The sequence below is a fragment of the Diadema antillarum genome, unplaced genomic scaffold, assembly GCF_040938485.1.
Source record: "Diadema antillarum isolate AM-2024a unplaced genomic scaffold, OU_Dant_1.0 seq00000565_RagTag, whole genome shotgun sequence".
Classification (NCBI taxonomy): Eukaryota; Metazoa; Echinodermata; class Echinoidea; order Diadematoida; family Diadematidae; genus Diadema; species Diadema antillarum.
In genome coordinates this window covers 680,690-698,630 of record NW_027271504.1, presented here as the reverse complement: position 1 = coordinate 698,630, position 17,941 = coordinate 680,690, and the positions used below count along the sequence as shown (strand labels likewise).

At 39.3% G+C, this 17,941-nt stretch overlaps 2 protein-coding genes across 2 annotated transcripts; both read right to left on the bottom strand.

The window, feature by feature from the left end:
• Positions 1-9,431, bottom strand: LOC139735199 (bile acid-CoA:amino acid N-acyltransferase-like). Its single transcript, XM_071645958.1, has 8 exons — positions 9,076-9,431; positions 5,833-6,135; positions 4,465-4,649; positions 3,685-3,893; positions 2,387-2,501; positions 1,888-1,965; positions 401-539; positions 1-146 (listed from the first exon to the last, which is right to left on the bottom strand). The coding sequence occupies exons 1-8, from the start codon at positions 9,389-9,391 to the stop codon at positions 1-3; spliced, it is 1,491 nt and encodes a 496-aa protein (XP_071502059.1). The 5' UTR covers positions 9,392-9,431.
• Positions 9,432-16,434: 7,003 nt separating this feature from the next.
• On the bottom strand, positions 16,435-17,277 carry LOC139735198 (uncharacterized). Its single transcript, XM_071645957.1, has one exon. The coding sequence runs from the start codon at positions 17,275-17,277 to the stop codon at positions 16,435-16,437; it is 843 nt and encodes a 280-aa protein (XP_071502058.1).
• Positions 17,278-17,941: the final 664 nt, after the last annotated feature.

Sequence of the window (17,941 nt, the reverse complement as noted above, 5' to 3'; positions counted from 1 at the left end):
TCATGCGAGGTCTTCATCAACCCAGTCGTTTCTGAGCATGGCCATCGGACCAAGGTGCGTCCGGAAGAAGTTGATAGTCTTCCTCCAGGCCGTTTCTTGTGCTTTGGCGTGCAATAGTTGGTCTCCTCCCCACTGGATGTACGTAACTATCGAATAATATGAAACAGTGTAAGAGATCGATTAGCAGACGACTATTTTGGCAACCATGAAGAAAAAAATAAGGTAAGAATTCTTACTTTTTTGTGGGGGGGGGGGGTAGACAGAGTGAACGGGAATAGGTATAATCAACAATTATGTTCTGGGCCTTTATGTCACAAAAGCGAAACTGTGTCATTCAGACTTGGAAATATTGTGGATTATACAGATCATGGGCGGCCCTCAGACCTGCTACTGGACTTACCATCAGTAAAGTGTGGCAGGTAGAGGCGAGACTGAGGGCAGAGCGGCACGTAGGGCGCCTCCAACAGGTGACCCGCCCCTGGTAGACTGGTGTAGTCAAGGAGATGACCCTTTCCAGCTTCTTCGAGTCGGTGAGCTGCCTGAGTGATGTGAATGAAAGGTATGTATACATTGTTTATGAATGGTATCAAGAATAGAGGGACAAAGGGTATAAAACGTGAACATGGTCCTACTGTTCAAAGAACGTTCAGTGTGACAGTCCCTCGTGGCGGGCGCTATACATTATTTTTGTTTGCAACTCACTAGTAATTACTAGTGATTCGAACTTGAACGAACTTGAACTTGAACTTGAACTTGAACTAGGATTACAGTACAAGTATGCCAACACTTAAGCATTCTGAGAGCTCTATAGGTGAGAAACAATAGCTTTACTTTTTCTGCAATAGATATTGCGTAGTAATGCGAAAAAGGAAGTACAGTATTTTTCATGAAATTGCAGCATTATTGGCAAAAACCCCTCCAGAACAAAAACAGTATAAAAACAGGAAAAGGAACGGTTGGCATGATGTTTACGCATCGAGTACTGTGTATTTTTTTTCTTTTGCAGACAAGAAGCGAGCTAAGAAGTTGTATATAGCTTCAATGGATTTTGTGACTACGTGTGTTTGATGTTTTATATCACAGTGGCATTCATCCTCCTCACGCATACAAGTTGGCGAACATGTATCATTTTTTTTAAGAGTCTGGAATTTGATTGACGGACGGAAGGCTTTGTCTGTAACAAGTCGTACTATTGCTGTTCATGCGGGACCCTATAGCTTTAACGGTATGCAGAGAAAGGAAATACTTCTCATGAATCAATAGAAGGACTGGAGGCCAAGGTTCGAGTGAAAACATACTTACGATCGGCATACTTTTGAAAAGAGATTATGTACTTTTCTTTCATTATCAGTTTTGAACTCCATGAAATTTTCTGATATAGTCCATCAAGACATTTCTGATAGCCACAAGAAAATCATGTTGACAAATTAGGGTAAAGAATGGTAGATCGAGGATTCTGAACGCCGACGTCGTACTGTGTAGTCTGGTGTGTCATCTCTGTCGCCACAAAGATACAGCGCCCTCTCATGGTGCAGACAGGCTCAAGTCTCGCACATGCACTGTTCACAGGCGAGCTGTTTGTTGTATCCACATATACTGGAAATGACGAATACCCGACCATGAGAATTTGTTCAACAAAACAAACCTTAAATTAACGTGATGATTGAGAAAATGATGAAAAGACAAGTTGCGATGGTGTTAATGTTATATTTTAGCGCGAATTTGTCTAAGGTCTAATCACGCTCAAACTTAATTTTGTGGTCACGTCTATACTCTGCTCGAGCAATGATTATCAAGTAAAAAACCCCAAAGAAACAAAGAAAGAAAGAAAACAAACTGCATGTACAACAACATGTAATTCTCACGCAAAAAATAAGTCAAACTTACCCTCATCATACATCTCTCCGTCGGGATTGTATCGCCCTCGCACACCAAGAACAGCAGTGGACACGATATTCCTTCAACCTTTTTACGAACAAACAGACTACGGTTGTAATGCACACAAGTCGAATGAGGACGGCGGATATTTTAAAATACTGCACACTTACATGACTTTCTTTCTTTGAAACACAATTTATGAAAGCACATCACAGACTATTGTATTACGAAAATGCCCAGAAGGAATGAATGAATTGTCAACTTTATTCCCGAGCTTTATCTTTTTTGATCTTGACATATCTTGACATATAATATGGAAATACAATATGTGTTGTTCAGCTGATAGAGTATTACGCTACTGTTTATATTTTTGTTTGTTCGATGTGGTTTGTTAAGAGAAACCGAACCGAACAAGTGAAATTAAAAAGCAATTCGTCTCTTGTCTCTTGTTACGGTAATGATCTCATATTACTATAATCTTAAGAGATCATGAGAAATCAACATTTACCTGCGCAATGTAACTGCCCCTCGTCGTTTCGTCAAATACGCGGTGATCACGTTTGTATGTTATCCATGATCTACCGTCTTCACGTACTTCTGTGGTTGTGAAATCGTCAGGGTGCCTGAAATAGGTCAATTGAATGGGATAGCAAGGAATTTCGACAATATGAAGGTAGACTAGCCTTGTAGTTTCATGAATGGAGATACACGCAGGACTGTCTAAATTGTCCTTCATTTGAATTATAGGCCTATGGAATGTCGTAGTTAGAGTACGGACGTTTTCATACTTTTAGCAATCAGAATTGCAACAATGTTAACACCGTGCGTAAAATGATTTACTGTTATAACGTATCAATTTGTAAGATGTTTGACATTGGCATGCGAGTGGGCGTTATACAACTTTATCATCAACTGACACGAATAACAGCTTCTCGTAAACAACTTTTGCTACTTTATACATGATTTATCATGGTATCATACCTAAATAACTCGGGGATGCCAATGAATACATAAAAACACGGGTTAATTCACAAAACTCAGAAGGAAGGAGAGCTACAAATGCGAAATGACTTACCGGTGGAGTAACCGTAAAAATATGACCCATACACAAAACGAAACAAAAATAGAAAAAAAGATAGAAATTAGAAGTTCTCCATGTAAATGTTTCCTCGTGCCCCATTTACTCAAACCACTTTATCGTCACCTCAGTACATTTTATTTGTAAATGTTGGTATTCTGCAATATGGCCTAAATTAAAAGTATAGTCTTCGCAACATCTATTCAAATTCAGCCCATTCACCATGACAATGTCCATATTGTCAGTTTATCCCCCCCCCCAAAAAAAAAAAAAAATCATTGTATTATTGATATGTCCAGACAACTTATTACATGTTTGGAAGAGCCTTACCAAACCACACAGTTGGCAACTGTCTGACATTAACGATGACGCTATCACCCGGATGTCACACCTTGGTTATTGCTACTGACATGCGCAAACACATCAGTTGTCGGTTACCCATCGTTTGAGAAAGATGGCACCCCGTCGTCGAAACGGTCAGGTAGATGTGTTTAGAAAACTCTTTATCTATTTTTATCAACCATCCTTATGAACCTTTTTTTCGTAATGACTAGTTATTGTTGTCATATACGCGACATATGACTATTTCCATAAAGCATAATCTATTCCTTTCTTCCACCAAGAAGCCTACACACAACTTCCATCTCGTCAGTTTCCAAAAAGATGTTTATGGAGAGGGAAAATCCTAAGAGCCTGTGTTGTCATATCATTGAAACAAAGAAACTTACCACGGAAGAATTATCGGTGACCCATCTGACAAGCGGAAGCCACTGAAGAGAAGCGCGTCGTATATTCTCTGCATGACTGCACAGCGTACAGGAAGATCAGCCAATAGCGACGTGGCGAAAAGGGCGATGGTGCCACCGTAGCAGGCTCCAGAAAGACCGACCCTGTCCGCGTCAAGACGGGGATGATTCCTTGCAAAGTCAAGAACATCCTGCAAAATCGACAATTTCAGGGAATTCACAGCTTGACAAAATTTTCTATCCGCTTGATCTGTAAAGTTGATTTCTTTATGAAGATTTATTAATCTAAGTCATTTCCTTCAATCTTCTTGGTAGAAATTTACCCTTTTAAAGGTTTCATACGCTTTAAATTGGTGGCTGGAGATGACACGTTGAATCATACTCCAGACTTTTAATTCTACACAAGTCGCCTTCTCACTTCTGGTCCTGTGAGTACACCTCGTATACACTTCTGTGTGAGTTTTAGTTGGTAATATGAGGCACCTTTATGTCTTAAGGGGTCTATGGCAATCACCCCCAGGGCAATTACCCCGGACCATTCCCATGACCCTAACCCTATTTATGATCAAGAACCTAATCTCAACCCTAACCCAAACTCTTTACCCTAAACCTAACCCTACCAATAATCATTACCCTAACCTTATCACTAACCAGTATTTAGCTGAGAGGTAATTGCCCTCGGGAGTAATTGCCCTGATACGGTCTCGAGTCTCCCCTTACATTCATGTTGCCGTAACTTTTGCAATCAAAGCATGCACTCACGTAGAACATTTTGCTGTCTATGCATATGCTATACCCGATGCTCTCGAGCTCGTCTCGTACAGGCGATAAGTAATCGAGGTCAAAAACAGCGAAGCCGTGAGACGCAAGGAGAGGGGCTCTGTCCTGGACGCTTCTCGGGGACAGTCCCGGCAAGTCAATGATGAGAGGGAGTGGTCCTGGGACGGCTGCATGAGATTAACGTTATCATGTAGTGTATTGTCAGTGCACGTCATACTGCTATGCAACAAATTTGTAATTAATAAAGACACAGCGCTATTGTGTCAAAACAGCGGTCTGTCAGTAGGGCCTACTAAAATTATCAAAACATGCAAGAAAAATTACGAAAACATGCATTTGTCCTGAGGCTCTGAGCAAAAGTTGAACAATTAATAAACAACAAAGCAATTAGAAATAGAGCCTCGGACCTTCTGTAGGAATATAGGACAGCCATTCTCTACACAGATATACTATGCACAAAAGTAGAAAGTCGTGTGACCTTTTGTGTTGACGTCATAGGGGAATTAATGTTTTTATGAACATTATCATTTTTTTGTTGGTTTGATTGCAACACAATGTCCATGGCATACAAATTAATCAGATCGTCATTCTGAATGACTAAAGCTTTTATTTCCTTTTAAAATGACTAAAATCGTTTGTTTTCGCTGAACAGAACTATCCATAATTACGGAAAAAGAAATTCTGCAAACTATCATCAGCTATATCACATGCGCACCTCATTTTTTAAAAACTCAGTTATATATCAGGGCCCTCATATATGGTATTCTATCCCTAGATAAATTAGAGCATCAAAATCTATAAGTAATTTCAAAATCAAATATAAACACTTTTTATTGGAAGATTACAAACATAGTGAATTCAAGGCGTATTTTTGTTGTTTCTGTTTTCTGGGTTGTTATCGTCCATACCTCAGTTGTTTTCTTTTGTAATGATTGCATTGTTTTGACTTGTTCTGTTTTGTCAACTTAACTGACATTTTTTTTTCTTAAATCTGTCAAAGGTATGTATGTTACAGTACAATGGGTCGGCTACTCACAAGGGCTTTTCCTTTTTTGCTGCTTCCCCCACCAATGGCATTGTCTTTGTATGTAGTCATACCGTCACATTATTTCTACTTGTATGTCCTATGTCTCCTAAATGAATTTTCTCTTATGTATCTCATTTGGTACATTCATGTTTTATTGTATGCTCTGTATATTTTTAATGCTTGGTGCAAAATAAACTAAACTGAAACTGAAACTGAAACTTGTACGGTTTAAATGATCAGTCTAAAAACGTGAAAACTTCTTTTTGGAAAAAAAAAAGATTGTGCGACAAAGAAATACACGTAATTTCATTCCACAACTGCACCGTCTTCCCGTGGCATGTACAGCATTCCCACTGCAGATCCACATTTTACGGACGTCATTTCAACGTTGGGCGAAAGGAATATTCTGTTCACTACTTTAGAATCGATAGCAACCTCTGCTTCACGGGTGTCCCCGTTTATCCCGTCGAAGAGATCGAACGTGTAGACCCACTGATGCACAGTTGGCTCAATCTTAACAAGACGAGCTAGTTTTCTGACTGATACTTCGTCCGGAAGCATGCTCCACAGCAGTCCCATTGGCTCGATTCCGGTGTAGGTTCCGCCCAGAGACGGCTGAGTGTTGACTGGGCTCGGGGACAGGGGAGATTATAGAAATCGTTATTATTATTAGACAGATTTGTAAGCCTATAGCGCAGCTATACTACTATACAAATATACTCTACTGTGCTGTGATGCAACAGAGATCCTAACATTGTTACTGATTAGACACAAAAAATAAGTAACAAATTAATCAAAGGCTTCTGAAAAAAAGTAAGTCTTCAACAAAGATTGGAAGACAGCAAGTGATGGGACCTTCCTCATTTTCTTTGGTAATTTATTCCAAAATTTTGGAGCAGCACAACTAAAGGCACAATCCCCCAAATTGCTTTTGTTTTTAAATGAGACCTCCGAATGATTTTCAGATTTTTACATGTAAAAAACGATAAATTAGTTATACTGAGGACAGAGTTTCAGAAGTTGTGATAATTGGGATGCAAAATAAGAATATTTTCAAAACTTAGAACAAATCCCTCTGATGAAATTACACGGCTACATTTCTGAAATATGTGAACCTCCTATGTCATTATCCTTGTTCAGTGTAATTTGTTTAAGGTTTTCCAAAGTATTGTTTCTCTGCACAAGAGCCACAATAAATTCCACAAATCTATACATGGAGTTGTCGATTTATGTACTACATGATGTGAAATGATGAAAATCGTCTGGAATGTCCCTTTAAGTGAGATTGCTTAAGATGCAGCTTATCATGTGTAGGCCTACTTCGTAAATTATGCGAATATATATGGATATTATAATTATCCATGATTATCCAGGTTTTCTTGATATGAATTCTCATACATAACCAGGTGCTTGGCCATTCAATACTTTGTAAGTAATAAAATCTTAAATGAAATTCTCTGCCTTACTGGCAACCAATGTAACTTCATCAAAACGGGTGTACAATGTAAACTGGACACAAGTCTCGCACATGCATCCTGAACACGCTGAAGCTTGATTACCACTATTGGTATTTACAGCATCATATATCCCCATCCCAGAAAAAGGCAGGCGTCAGATACAGACAACCTGCATTACTGCATCACTGAAGAAGTTCTACAGGTTAAAGGGATCGTATGGTTTCGGTTGAGACCTAATTTCAGGTTTCTAACATTTTTTTTTTTTGGTGAGATGATGAGAAACCTCTTATGAAATATGAAAGAGCATGTAATTCTATAAGGAATTCAATGTTTATTTGTGAAGATTGGTTTTGAAATGGCTAAGGTATCCACGAAAGAGCGATTCTAATAAAGTGTGGGACCCACACTTTATTACGATCGCTTTGTTATGCCTCCTCCACGAAGTGGTGCCGGAGGCATTATGTTTTCGGGTTGTCCGTCCGTCCGTAATAAATTTTGTGGACAAGGTAACTATCAAAACCTTTTGAGGTATCCTAATGAAACTTGGCATGTATGTGTATTAGGGGGGAAGCTGTGCCTATCAACTTTTGGGTGCATATGCTCAAGGTCAAAGGTCAAAAGGTCAAGGTCAAATACATAGAATTTCACTATTTCCATCATATCTTTGCAATGCCTGAAGACATTTTTTTTGAAACTTAGTGTATACATGTATTAACCAATTAAGATTCTCTGGTGAAAGTTTGGGTCGTGAGGTCAAAGGTCAAAGGTCAAAAGGTCAAGTAAATATATTAAGACTTTACCTTTTTTTCTCTGTACCTTGGAAATTGTTCAAGGTCTCTGCATGGAAGATAATATATACATGTACTGACTGGCAGTGATTATCTAGAGAATTTAGGGTTCATGGGGTCAAAGGTCAGGGGTCAAAGGTCAAGGGCAACACTTCAAAATTTTACTATTTCCCTCATGTTTATGCAATGCCAGCAGGATTATTATTATTTTTTTTTACACTAGGTGTATGCATGTTTAACCTAATAGAGATTCTCTGGAAAGTTTTTTTTTTTCTTTTGTTTTTGCCTCTAAGGTCAAAAGGTCAAAGATCAAGTGAAAGTGCTGAACTAAGTTTTTCCTCCATATCTCGGAAGTGGCTCAAAGTTGTCTTGAAACGTACTACATATCTATGCATCTTCTGCCTGACAGTGATTACCTTATCAATTTTAGGGTCAAAGGCCAGATGAAAATGGTAGCAATTTACTATTCAATACAGAAATTGCACTTTTTCTCCATACCTTGAAAATTACTCCATGCATAAATGTATGAATGGGTCAAAGTCAAGTTAAAGTCTGTAAATCCCAAATACATGCTCTCCTATTCATCCAATTAAACCTAGGTCAAGGAAGGTGAGCATTCAACACATTAGTGACAAACTTGTCATTTTAACATTTTGCCAATTTTGTGAAAATGTAATCACACATTGTCCGCATGTACTATTTAGACCTATTAGGAGAATCATGCATTATGGCGGAGGCATACCAGTCGCCATAGCGACATTTCTAGTTTTACTTTGTTTTTGGATGTTTCAGTCATTCCAAACCCGATTTTCATCAAATAAACTTTGAATTCATCTTAAAATTGTATTTTCTGTACTATATCATAAGTGTTTTCTTGGTATCTCGCAAAAAGATAAAAGCCCAATTCTCATCTCCACCAATTTATAGCATTGACCTGCGGTGCATTAATTTTTACAAACAGAATTTGACGTATCTCTGCGGTACATATGGGCTTATCATATTTTCATGCTGATTTCCTTCACGTATTCCTCTTCTGTGTGCCCACAACATTCCTCTACAATGAATTAATTCTTTGCTCTATGAATAGAACAATGGTATATATTTTCACATCTTTTCATATGAGTTTCCATCTTCTGTGTGTTTCTTAGATATTCTTTATTCAGAACTGACTTATGATCAATTATGTGCTTAATCAAGTGAGCGACAGATAAGAGCATAGGCCCTAATGCATACCTCAATATACCAACTTTTTTTTTCATCTCGTAATTTCCCAACACGACGTGCATCAAATGAGAAATACAAACCATGTAATGACACACACCCGACAGTCTACCATCCGCATCAGCTTCATAGTGCCCTTGAGACTCGAACCCAAACCTGCCACATTCAGACCTCACTCGGGCTCGTAACGCGACGCGCTGTCCGGGTTGTAACCCGCTAGCACTAATGTCCATGTGTCCATCCATGAAACCAATTTCAGGGAGGACACTGAAAACTGGCGCCGCCTGAGTCAGAAAAGTCCGCGTCCAGATTCTCTGGCCATGTTGACGGGAAATGATGTTAGTGAACTTGGACAGTCCTAGCGTAAACGGAAGTCGCAGAGTGAACGACGCCATCTTACCGACGGTCATGATCATGAGATCGGCCTTCGTTCACTTCAAACTGGTTAAACCCTCGAAACTGACGACAAACAAACACTGAAGTGAAGATCAGCATTCGTTCAGTCGAATAGGCGACATTACGGCACTTGCTGCAGCCCATAGATATCTACTACTAGTGGCGCTGTAAATAATGGCGGACGGCCCTGGATCCACGAGCGAAGAATAAATCTTTCTTGGATAAATAGTATGTCGAGTTTCGGCTCTAGTACACTACACTAGTACTTATGATTACGCAGCCCCTATTGATAGCCGAATGCATTAATGTTTGTGTATGTGTGTGTGTGTGTGTGTGTGTTTGTGTGTGTGCGTGTGTGTGTGTGCATTTATGTGTACGAAACCCCCTAGGATTCTGAGCGGCACGCAAGTCATGAAACTACAGTATCAACAGTCAACATGTTATAACCTTTAATCTCCCTCTGTACGCCGATACCGCATTGAGTTCATTGCCTTTTGGACCCATTAAAGAGGAGCAGATGTGTTCAGCAGGTATATGACTAATGCTAGGAGTCCACTGGGCCGGCGCCAGTTGGTGCCAGTTCGCGCCAAAGATTATGTGATTGGCGCGTAGTGGCTCGCTGTGGCGCCGAATTAATGTTCGCTCGGAATGTATGTCGCCAAGTGGGATAAACTGGGTGTCATATGGCGTGCGCCAAATGCCACCTGCCTTGTTTCAAAATGGTGCGCCAGTTCGCGCCATTACACGGCTATTTGATTCCAAATTTCACCATGTTGGCGCCATTTGCGCCGATGGACGGCTACTTTGCGCCACTTAGTGATCAGTTTGTGCCAAACGGTCGCAAAATTAGTTTAAACTTGCCGCCACTTTGCGCTACTTGCCGACTTATATCGGCCATCGACTAGCTGGTTCAGAACCTCCTCAGCTGCTGTATGAACAAATTCTCTACTATTATTTACAATTTCGATATGTCCGAGGCTTTTGATAATGTTGGAGTGATGATGCTGCTCCATCAGAAGATCATGAGAGATGTTGAGGTGGCCACTGCCTATCAACTTATGGTGGCCAATCTTGAAAAAGAAGAGCCTCGTAAGAAGAAAAGGAAGCACAAGTGGTGGTTTAGACTCATGCTCCACCCTCAGCCGAGGGCCGAACGTGGACAGTACCATACACTCATGAATGAGCTGACGGAGAATGACAAGAGGAAGTTCAAGAACTACACCAGGTTGTCCCCAGAGATGTTTGATGAGCTGTTGATCAGGCTTACACTCTATCTGCAGAAGGACACCCACTTCAGGAAGGCCACTCCCCCTGGTCTCAAGTTGTGCGTCTTCCTGCGCCATTTCGCCACTGGGGCCACCTATGCCGAGCTGGGTTACAACTTCTGAGTGGGCAAGGAAACCATCCAGAAGTTTGTCCCTGACGTAGCCAGAGCAATAGCTATGGATGAGTATGCTGCAAAAGTCATCTCCATCCCCACAACCAATGAAGGCTGGCTTGAGGTTGCAGGTGACTTTGAAATCAGATGGAATCTTCCTCGTTGTCTGGGAACCTTGGATGGAAAGCACATCCGTATTCAGAAGCCCAAGAACTCTCGGTTGTCCTAATGGCTCTCGTAGATTCAAAGTACCAGTTCGTGTGGATCGATGCGGGTGGGGTTGGCCATCAATCTCATGCCCTGATCTACAACAACAGTGAACTGGGATGGAAGGTCTGGAGCAACATCTTGGACAGGGGTAGCAGCAGGTCTTGGAGCGGAGCCTCTATCAGCTTGAGCCAGCGCCACCACGCGAAGATCTTCATCCTCTTCGTCATCTTTGCTGCTTGCAGGGGGCCTGGAGCTCAATTTGAGCTTCTTGGGTTGGGGGTCCTTCTTCTTGGACTGCTCAAGTTTGTCATTCTTCCCCTTGCTGCTGCCTTTGTTGCCTTTTTGGGGCATCTTCTTTGAAAATTATGTGAAATCTTGTAAAAATTGTGAAGGAAAAACTGCGTCTACAGAGGTGTTGTCGAGTCGAATACTGAAAGTTGTGTGAGAAAGTCCTGCGATGCAGTCATGCTTCCATAGGCGGCAAGTGGCGCCTAATGGCGGAAACAAAGTGGTATTGGGCGGAAACCAAGTGGTATTTGGCGGAAACCAAGTGGTATTTGGCGCGAAATAGTCACCAATCAGGTGCCGTTTGGCTCGCGCCACTGTTGATTTGGAGCGCTTTGGCGCGGACTATCCGCCTCTGTAGCGCCAAGTGGCGCCACGTGGCGCAAAATCTCATTGGCGCAACGTGGCGCGCGCCATAACATTCCAGTGGATTCCAATAGGCGGATTGTTTGCGACATTTGGTGCCACTTGGTGGACACTTCGCGCTGAAAGTGGCGCGACGAAGATTTCAAACATTTTGAAATTTTCTTGCCGCCAAACTCAATTTTTGCCGCCGTTACGGGCCACCGCGCGCCAGTTGGGAGGCAGTTTGAGCCACTGCACGCCACTAAGCACCTTTAGTCCAGCGGATATAGAAAAAACCATGCACTTAATGGTAAAAGCACCATATTTGGTACACATGTACATTATGCCAATACAAGTCATTTCTGATATAGAAGGTTGGTTGGTGGTGGTGTTTATTGGCGCTTTTCAATCAATCTGATTATCTGCGTCACGTCTTCTCCATGCTATAGTAGGAGTCCATGAAAGAGTCTATGAGCTCAGTTCGGTTGATCCACGTCACACTCACTCTGTTTTAGGTTTCGGCTCACCTGTCAAGTGGCAGTGTGTGAGATCAATTTCCCTCCACCGTTAATAGTGCAGTTTGTGCAGTGCATCTATATACATACATATAAATATACTCTTTTGTGTGTGTATATTTTTTAACAAAACATACGAGCACACAAGGTGTGCGTATTGCTAGTAAATACTAACAATATCAATAACAATAATAAATCTTTATAAACGCTTTGTATTATTCAAATACACACACAAAGCCCTAAAATTATCTTCTATACTAACCTTCATTATATTTCTAATATTCAATACATTTATTTTCAGCATTTTTTGCATCAATTTTCTTTCATTTTTATACCGTTTACATTCCAATAAATAATGTTCTATTGTTTCTGATACTTGACATGAATCACATAATCCATTTTCGTGACAATTAATATCATAAAGATAATAATTCAACCTACATTTCCCCAGACGAATTTGGTGTACTAACACTTCTTCCTTTCTACTCATTCCTTGTAAGTGTATTCCCTTAGATATCTGTGACTGTATTCCGAAGAAATCTCTTCCTCTCTCTGATGTTTCCCATTCTGTTTGCCAAATATTTCTATAATACGACACCATATATTTGGTAAGTTCTTGTCTCGTATGAGCAATATCTACATTTATATTTTCTTTAAAAGACCCCCTTTTTGCTAAATTATCAGCTATTTCATTACCTTTCACTCCTCTATGAGAGGGTATCCATTCAAAATGTACATCTATATCCTGTAATTGTAAACATTTCAATTTCTCTAAAATTTCTACAACTAAAACATTAGTAATAGAGAACAAATTTTCTAGCGCCTGTAACGCAGCTAGAGAATCAGTTAAAATAACAACTGAAATACTACGAAAACTCTCTAACCATTCTAATGCCATTATAATTGCAGTTAATTCTGCTCTCATAATACATATTGAAGGTAATCTAAAAACTTTACCTATGTCATACTGATCAACATAAAAAGCAGCACCAGTATTGTTATTGTCTTGCCTTGATCCATCTGTGTATATTTTCAAATACCCTTTCCATCTTATTAATAATCTTTCTTCTACATAATTTGCTACCTCTATCTCAGTATCACTTCTTTTCCTAATGTTATCAAAAATAAAATATGATATTCTCGGAGGTACATAATACCAGTACGGTTCTTTTAATATACAATCATAAATTTGTTCAACTTTTGTATTCAAAGTACATGCCCTCATAACAAGCGGGCCTTGACCGGTTTTCCAATGAAATCGATCGTAATACCAACATGGCTGTAATATTTCAACTGTAGAATGCCGTTTCCTTTCAAAAGACATTAAATAAAATCTATACTTATCAACAAATATACTTCTGCGAAATTTTAAGGGCATCTCTCCACACTCTACTTGTAAAGCTTCAAGAGATGTCTTACGCACTGCACCAGTAACTATTCTCAAAGCCTGATATTGAATACAATCAAGTTTACGTTTTGTGCTACTACTTGCAGCATCATACAATTCACATCCATAATCTAAAATTGATCTTATCAATCCTTTATATACCGTCAGTAATATTTGTCCGTTACTGCCCCATGGTGTACCAGCAACACATCTCATCAAATTCAATCGCTTTACAGCCTTGTCTTTAATAACATCAATATGTTTTTTCCAGTTTAACTTCTGATCAAACCACATTCCTAAAAACTTATATTCCACATATTGTTTAATTTCATATCCTTCAATAAATAATTTAACACTATTTTTCTGTTTATTAGTAAATACCATCACAGCTGATTTATCGGCTGAAACATCTATCTTCCAGTCTCTACACCATGACATAATTTCGTCAATTGCTCTTTGAAATTTCTTCTGCAAATAATATAAATTTCTACTCATACCCCACAACGCTATATCATCAGCATATACTGATAATTTAACACTATTTTCTTTCAATTTTAAATCACTCAGCATAACATTAAACAAAACTGGACTCATAACACTTCCTTGGGGAGTCCCCCTTTTCAGCACATATTCTTCAGAATATACACCATCTAACTTTACTACACATTGTCTATTTCCCAAAAATGCAGCACTCCACCTTAACATTCTATCTTTAATTCCAATCGCTTCAATCTTTTGAAGTAAACCTTTTCTCCAGATCTTATCGAAAGCCTTAGTTAAATCTAAGAACACAACAACCACATATTCTTTATTCGCCATTCCTTTTTGTACATCAGATTCTAATCTCACCAACTGGTCCATAGTACTCCTATTTTTTCTAAAACCCGCTTGAAACGGATTTAATATATCCTTCCTCTCCAAATACCATACTAATCTGTTTTTCGCCATTCTTTCCATGATCTTACACATCACTGAGATTAAAGTAATCGGGCGATATGACGTAGGATTCGTGGGGTCTTTTCCCGGTTTCAACACAGGAATTTGTATACATTGATACCATTCAACTGGAAAAATTGCTTTAATCCATACATCATTATACAATTGTAATAAACATTTATACATAATTTCAGGTAGCGATTGTACCATGATAGCATTAATACCATCTTTTCCTGCCGCTGTATTTTTCATTTCTTTCAACGCATTCTTTAACTCTCTCATTGTGAATTCCTCATTGAAAGGACTATCAACTTGCTCATATGAATTTACTTTGATTACTTCATTCTCAATATGTTTCCTTTTTTCTTCTTCTTTTGAATTACATGTATCATTTGTTTCGATCAACTGAAACGCCTTAGCAATAAGATTTGCTTTTTGTAATATATCTATTACCGGTGCCATCTTATCCATCTCAAATAAATTACTGCTAACATAAGTATTCTCCTTACTTTTCTGTAATCCTTTCACTTTTTTCCAAACTTTACCCACATCCGTCATTCGATTAAACGACTGGCAGTATTTGAGCCAGTATTTATACTTTTCTTCTCTTATAACTTTCTGAGCATACGCTTTCTTTTCTTTATACTTTACCAAATCTTCTGTCTTATAATGCCTTCCTACTCTATTTCTATACCGATTTCTCTCTCTGATCACCTGTTCACATTTCTCTGTCCACCATGGCGCTGGATCCTTTCCTTTTCTTCCACCTATATATACCTTTTTAATATTTTCTTCTGCTACCTCATTAATCAAACTTGCAATCAAAGTATATTTTTCTTGAATATTCATATCTTCTATCACGTGTAATATATCCAAATGCAAACATTTATCAGCAATTCTTTTCTTATATAAATTCCAATCAACATTTTTAAATGACCATACCTTTTCGTTAATTCCTGTTCCTTTTACATTAGAATATTTTCGAATCAATGAGCATTTTAAAACCAAATGATCACTACCAAAATTACTTTCCAATACTTTCCAATTTAATTCATGCGCAAACTTTTGCGAAGCAATGGTCAGATCTAAACATGACCAAAGACCCGTATGCGGGTCCAGTCTAGTTGCTGATCCATCATTTAATAAAACCAAATTATACTTTTCTAAAAATTTAACCACCACTTTTCCATTACTGTCCTCTTTTCTTCCACCCCACACTACGCTGTGGGCATTGAAATCACCGAACAATATGAAATCGGTAAAACAATTTTGAATCATATCTTCCAATTTACATATATCTAATTTTTTACATGGATTATAATAATTTATAATTGATACTGGTCTATTAAAAGAAAATACATCTATTCGTTGATACTCTTCAGAAGATGGGGTTTGTATCTCTTGAAAAATGATAGATTTATGAATATAAATCACCAAACCGCCTCTACCTCCTGAACCTCTGTTCTTAATAACAGAGTTGTAATCAGGTATATTGAAAACATTATAATCTGTAAACCAACTCTCTTGTATACATATAATATCTGGTAAATTTGTCCGTTCTTTACCTTCTATCAACTTTTTGTAAAATTCTGTTCCATGAGCATTCATGCTCTGGGCATTCCATTGAAGGATATTAAATACATGATATGTGCGACGGGAAGTATCCTGTTCGCTTTGAGTATTTTGACTCATTGAAGACGTTCATGGATGAGTTCGGGTGACACATCTTGTATATCTAAGCATCGTTTGGCTGCTTCAACCACAAGTCTAATTCTGTTCGAATGAGTTGTTTCTTTCTCCAGATTATTGATGATGAAAGTGACAAATGACAAAAAATCAACATTGACATTGAAAGATGACGTGGCTGGTTGTTCTGGTTCCCCTGTTTGCTCTTTTTTTTCCTCAGCAGGTTCTCTTTTTTCCGTTTGGGTTCCTTGATGTACCATAATTATTCTCTGTTTCAGAGGCGGACTTTCAACTGTATTTGATTGTGTGCTTTGGGGGGTCCTATTTTTTTTCATTCTCTTGGGGTAAATTCTGTCGCTTTTTTTCACTGGCCTGTTGTGTCGTCTCTACTTGTTGTGAGGGTTGGGTATTCGACACACTCTGTCGATTCATTTCAGTAGACTGCTGCGACTTATATTGTTTTGCAGCTTGTGCGTACGACACCTTGTTCTCAAGTTTGAGCGTCTGTATCTCTTTAGCTTCTTTGTAGTAGATGCAGCCCTGGTAAGCCGCTGAATGGTTTTCTTTACATCTAAAGCACTTTGGGTTGTCCTTTGTTTGACATTCCTCAAAGTGGTGGTTATCACCACATCTCACACATCTTATTTTCCCCCTACACTGGCTTTTTACGTGTCCGAATTGTTGGCATTGGAAACATCGTGTGAGGGGAGCTACGTATTCATGCACTCTGTATGTTTGATACAAAAAGGTGATAGATGCGGGCATTTGTTGCGTGTCAAAAAACAGTAGCACAGAAGGTGTGGGGCCTAGTACTCCTTCGACCCTTTTTTTGAAACGCTTTACTTGCATGACTCCTTGGTCCTTCAACAATTCTTGCAGCTCTTCTTCAGTAATCTGCTCATCAACTCTATGGATGACTCCTTTGCTACCCACCACTTTTGATTGTATTCTTTCAACTTTCACAGATACCCCTGCCAACTCACTCATTTCTAAGGCTTTCTTCATCTGTTTTTTGTCTTTACATACGATTTTCAGTACCCGCTTTTCTTTCACTTTGTACATTTTTTCAACTTCCCCGATTTGTTTATGTAGGTGCTGTACTAGTTTGACGGGGCTGATCTGACAAACATTTTGCTCACCTAATCCCACTATGGTTACCGCCATATTTGATCTTTGATTTTGTCCCGTTTCTGTAGTTGCCATTTTAGAAGTAGATCTATCTGTCTCATTACACACACTTTCTTTTCTAATTCTTTTTTCCTCCTGAGTCTCAACTGTGGATTTAGATCTAGGTCTAACTTTTCTCTTCCTCCTTTCTACTCTCCAGCCATTGTCTTCATCTTCGCTGTCTTCTGTTCCCTTTCCTATTTCAATATGCTTGCTAGGTCTAGGTGATATTGAACTACGCACATCCATAGCGGCCTGATGGTAGGCCTCTTCGCCGCTGGATGAGGTTTCATCTGCAAACATATTCAGATGTACTTTTGATTCATTTTTTTCCCGCCTAAAAAGGTCGCTTACTTTGTTAGTGACGGCTTTTATTAGTAGAATTGTGCAGAAGGAGTTTGCCAACAATAACAAGCTTACCTTGGCCTTCAACTAATGAGGTTAAGTAACCGAATCTTAACTGTATAAGTCCGTCCACCAATAACTCTCTCCACAAGTGCCTCAGCAGAATCAGCAAGAAGAATCCACTTTATATTGCTTCAGCTGGCAGTGGCCTGGGCTCCCAAGTTTGTTGGGTTTGATGGCACAAATCCTCAGGGCTCGGGTCGGCCGGGCATTGAAGGAGGGTTCCGATGGTCCGCAGCCGATTGTAAGTTTCCCG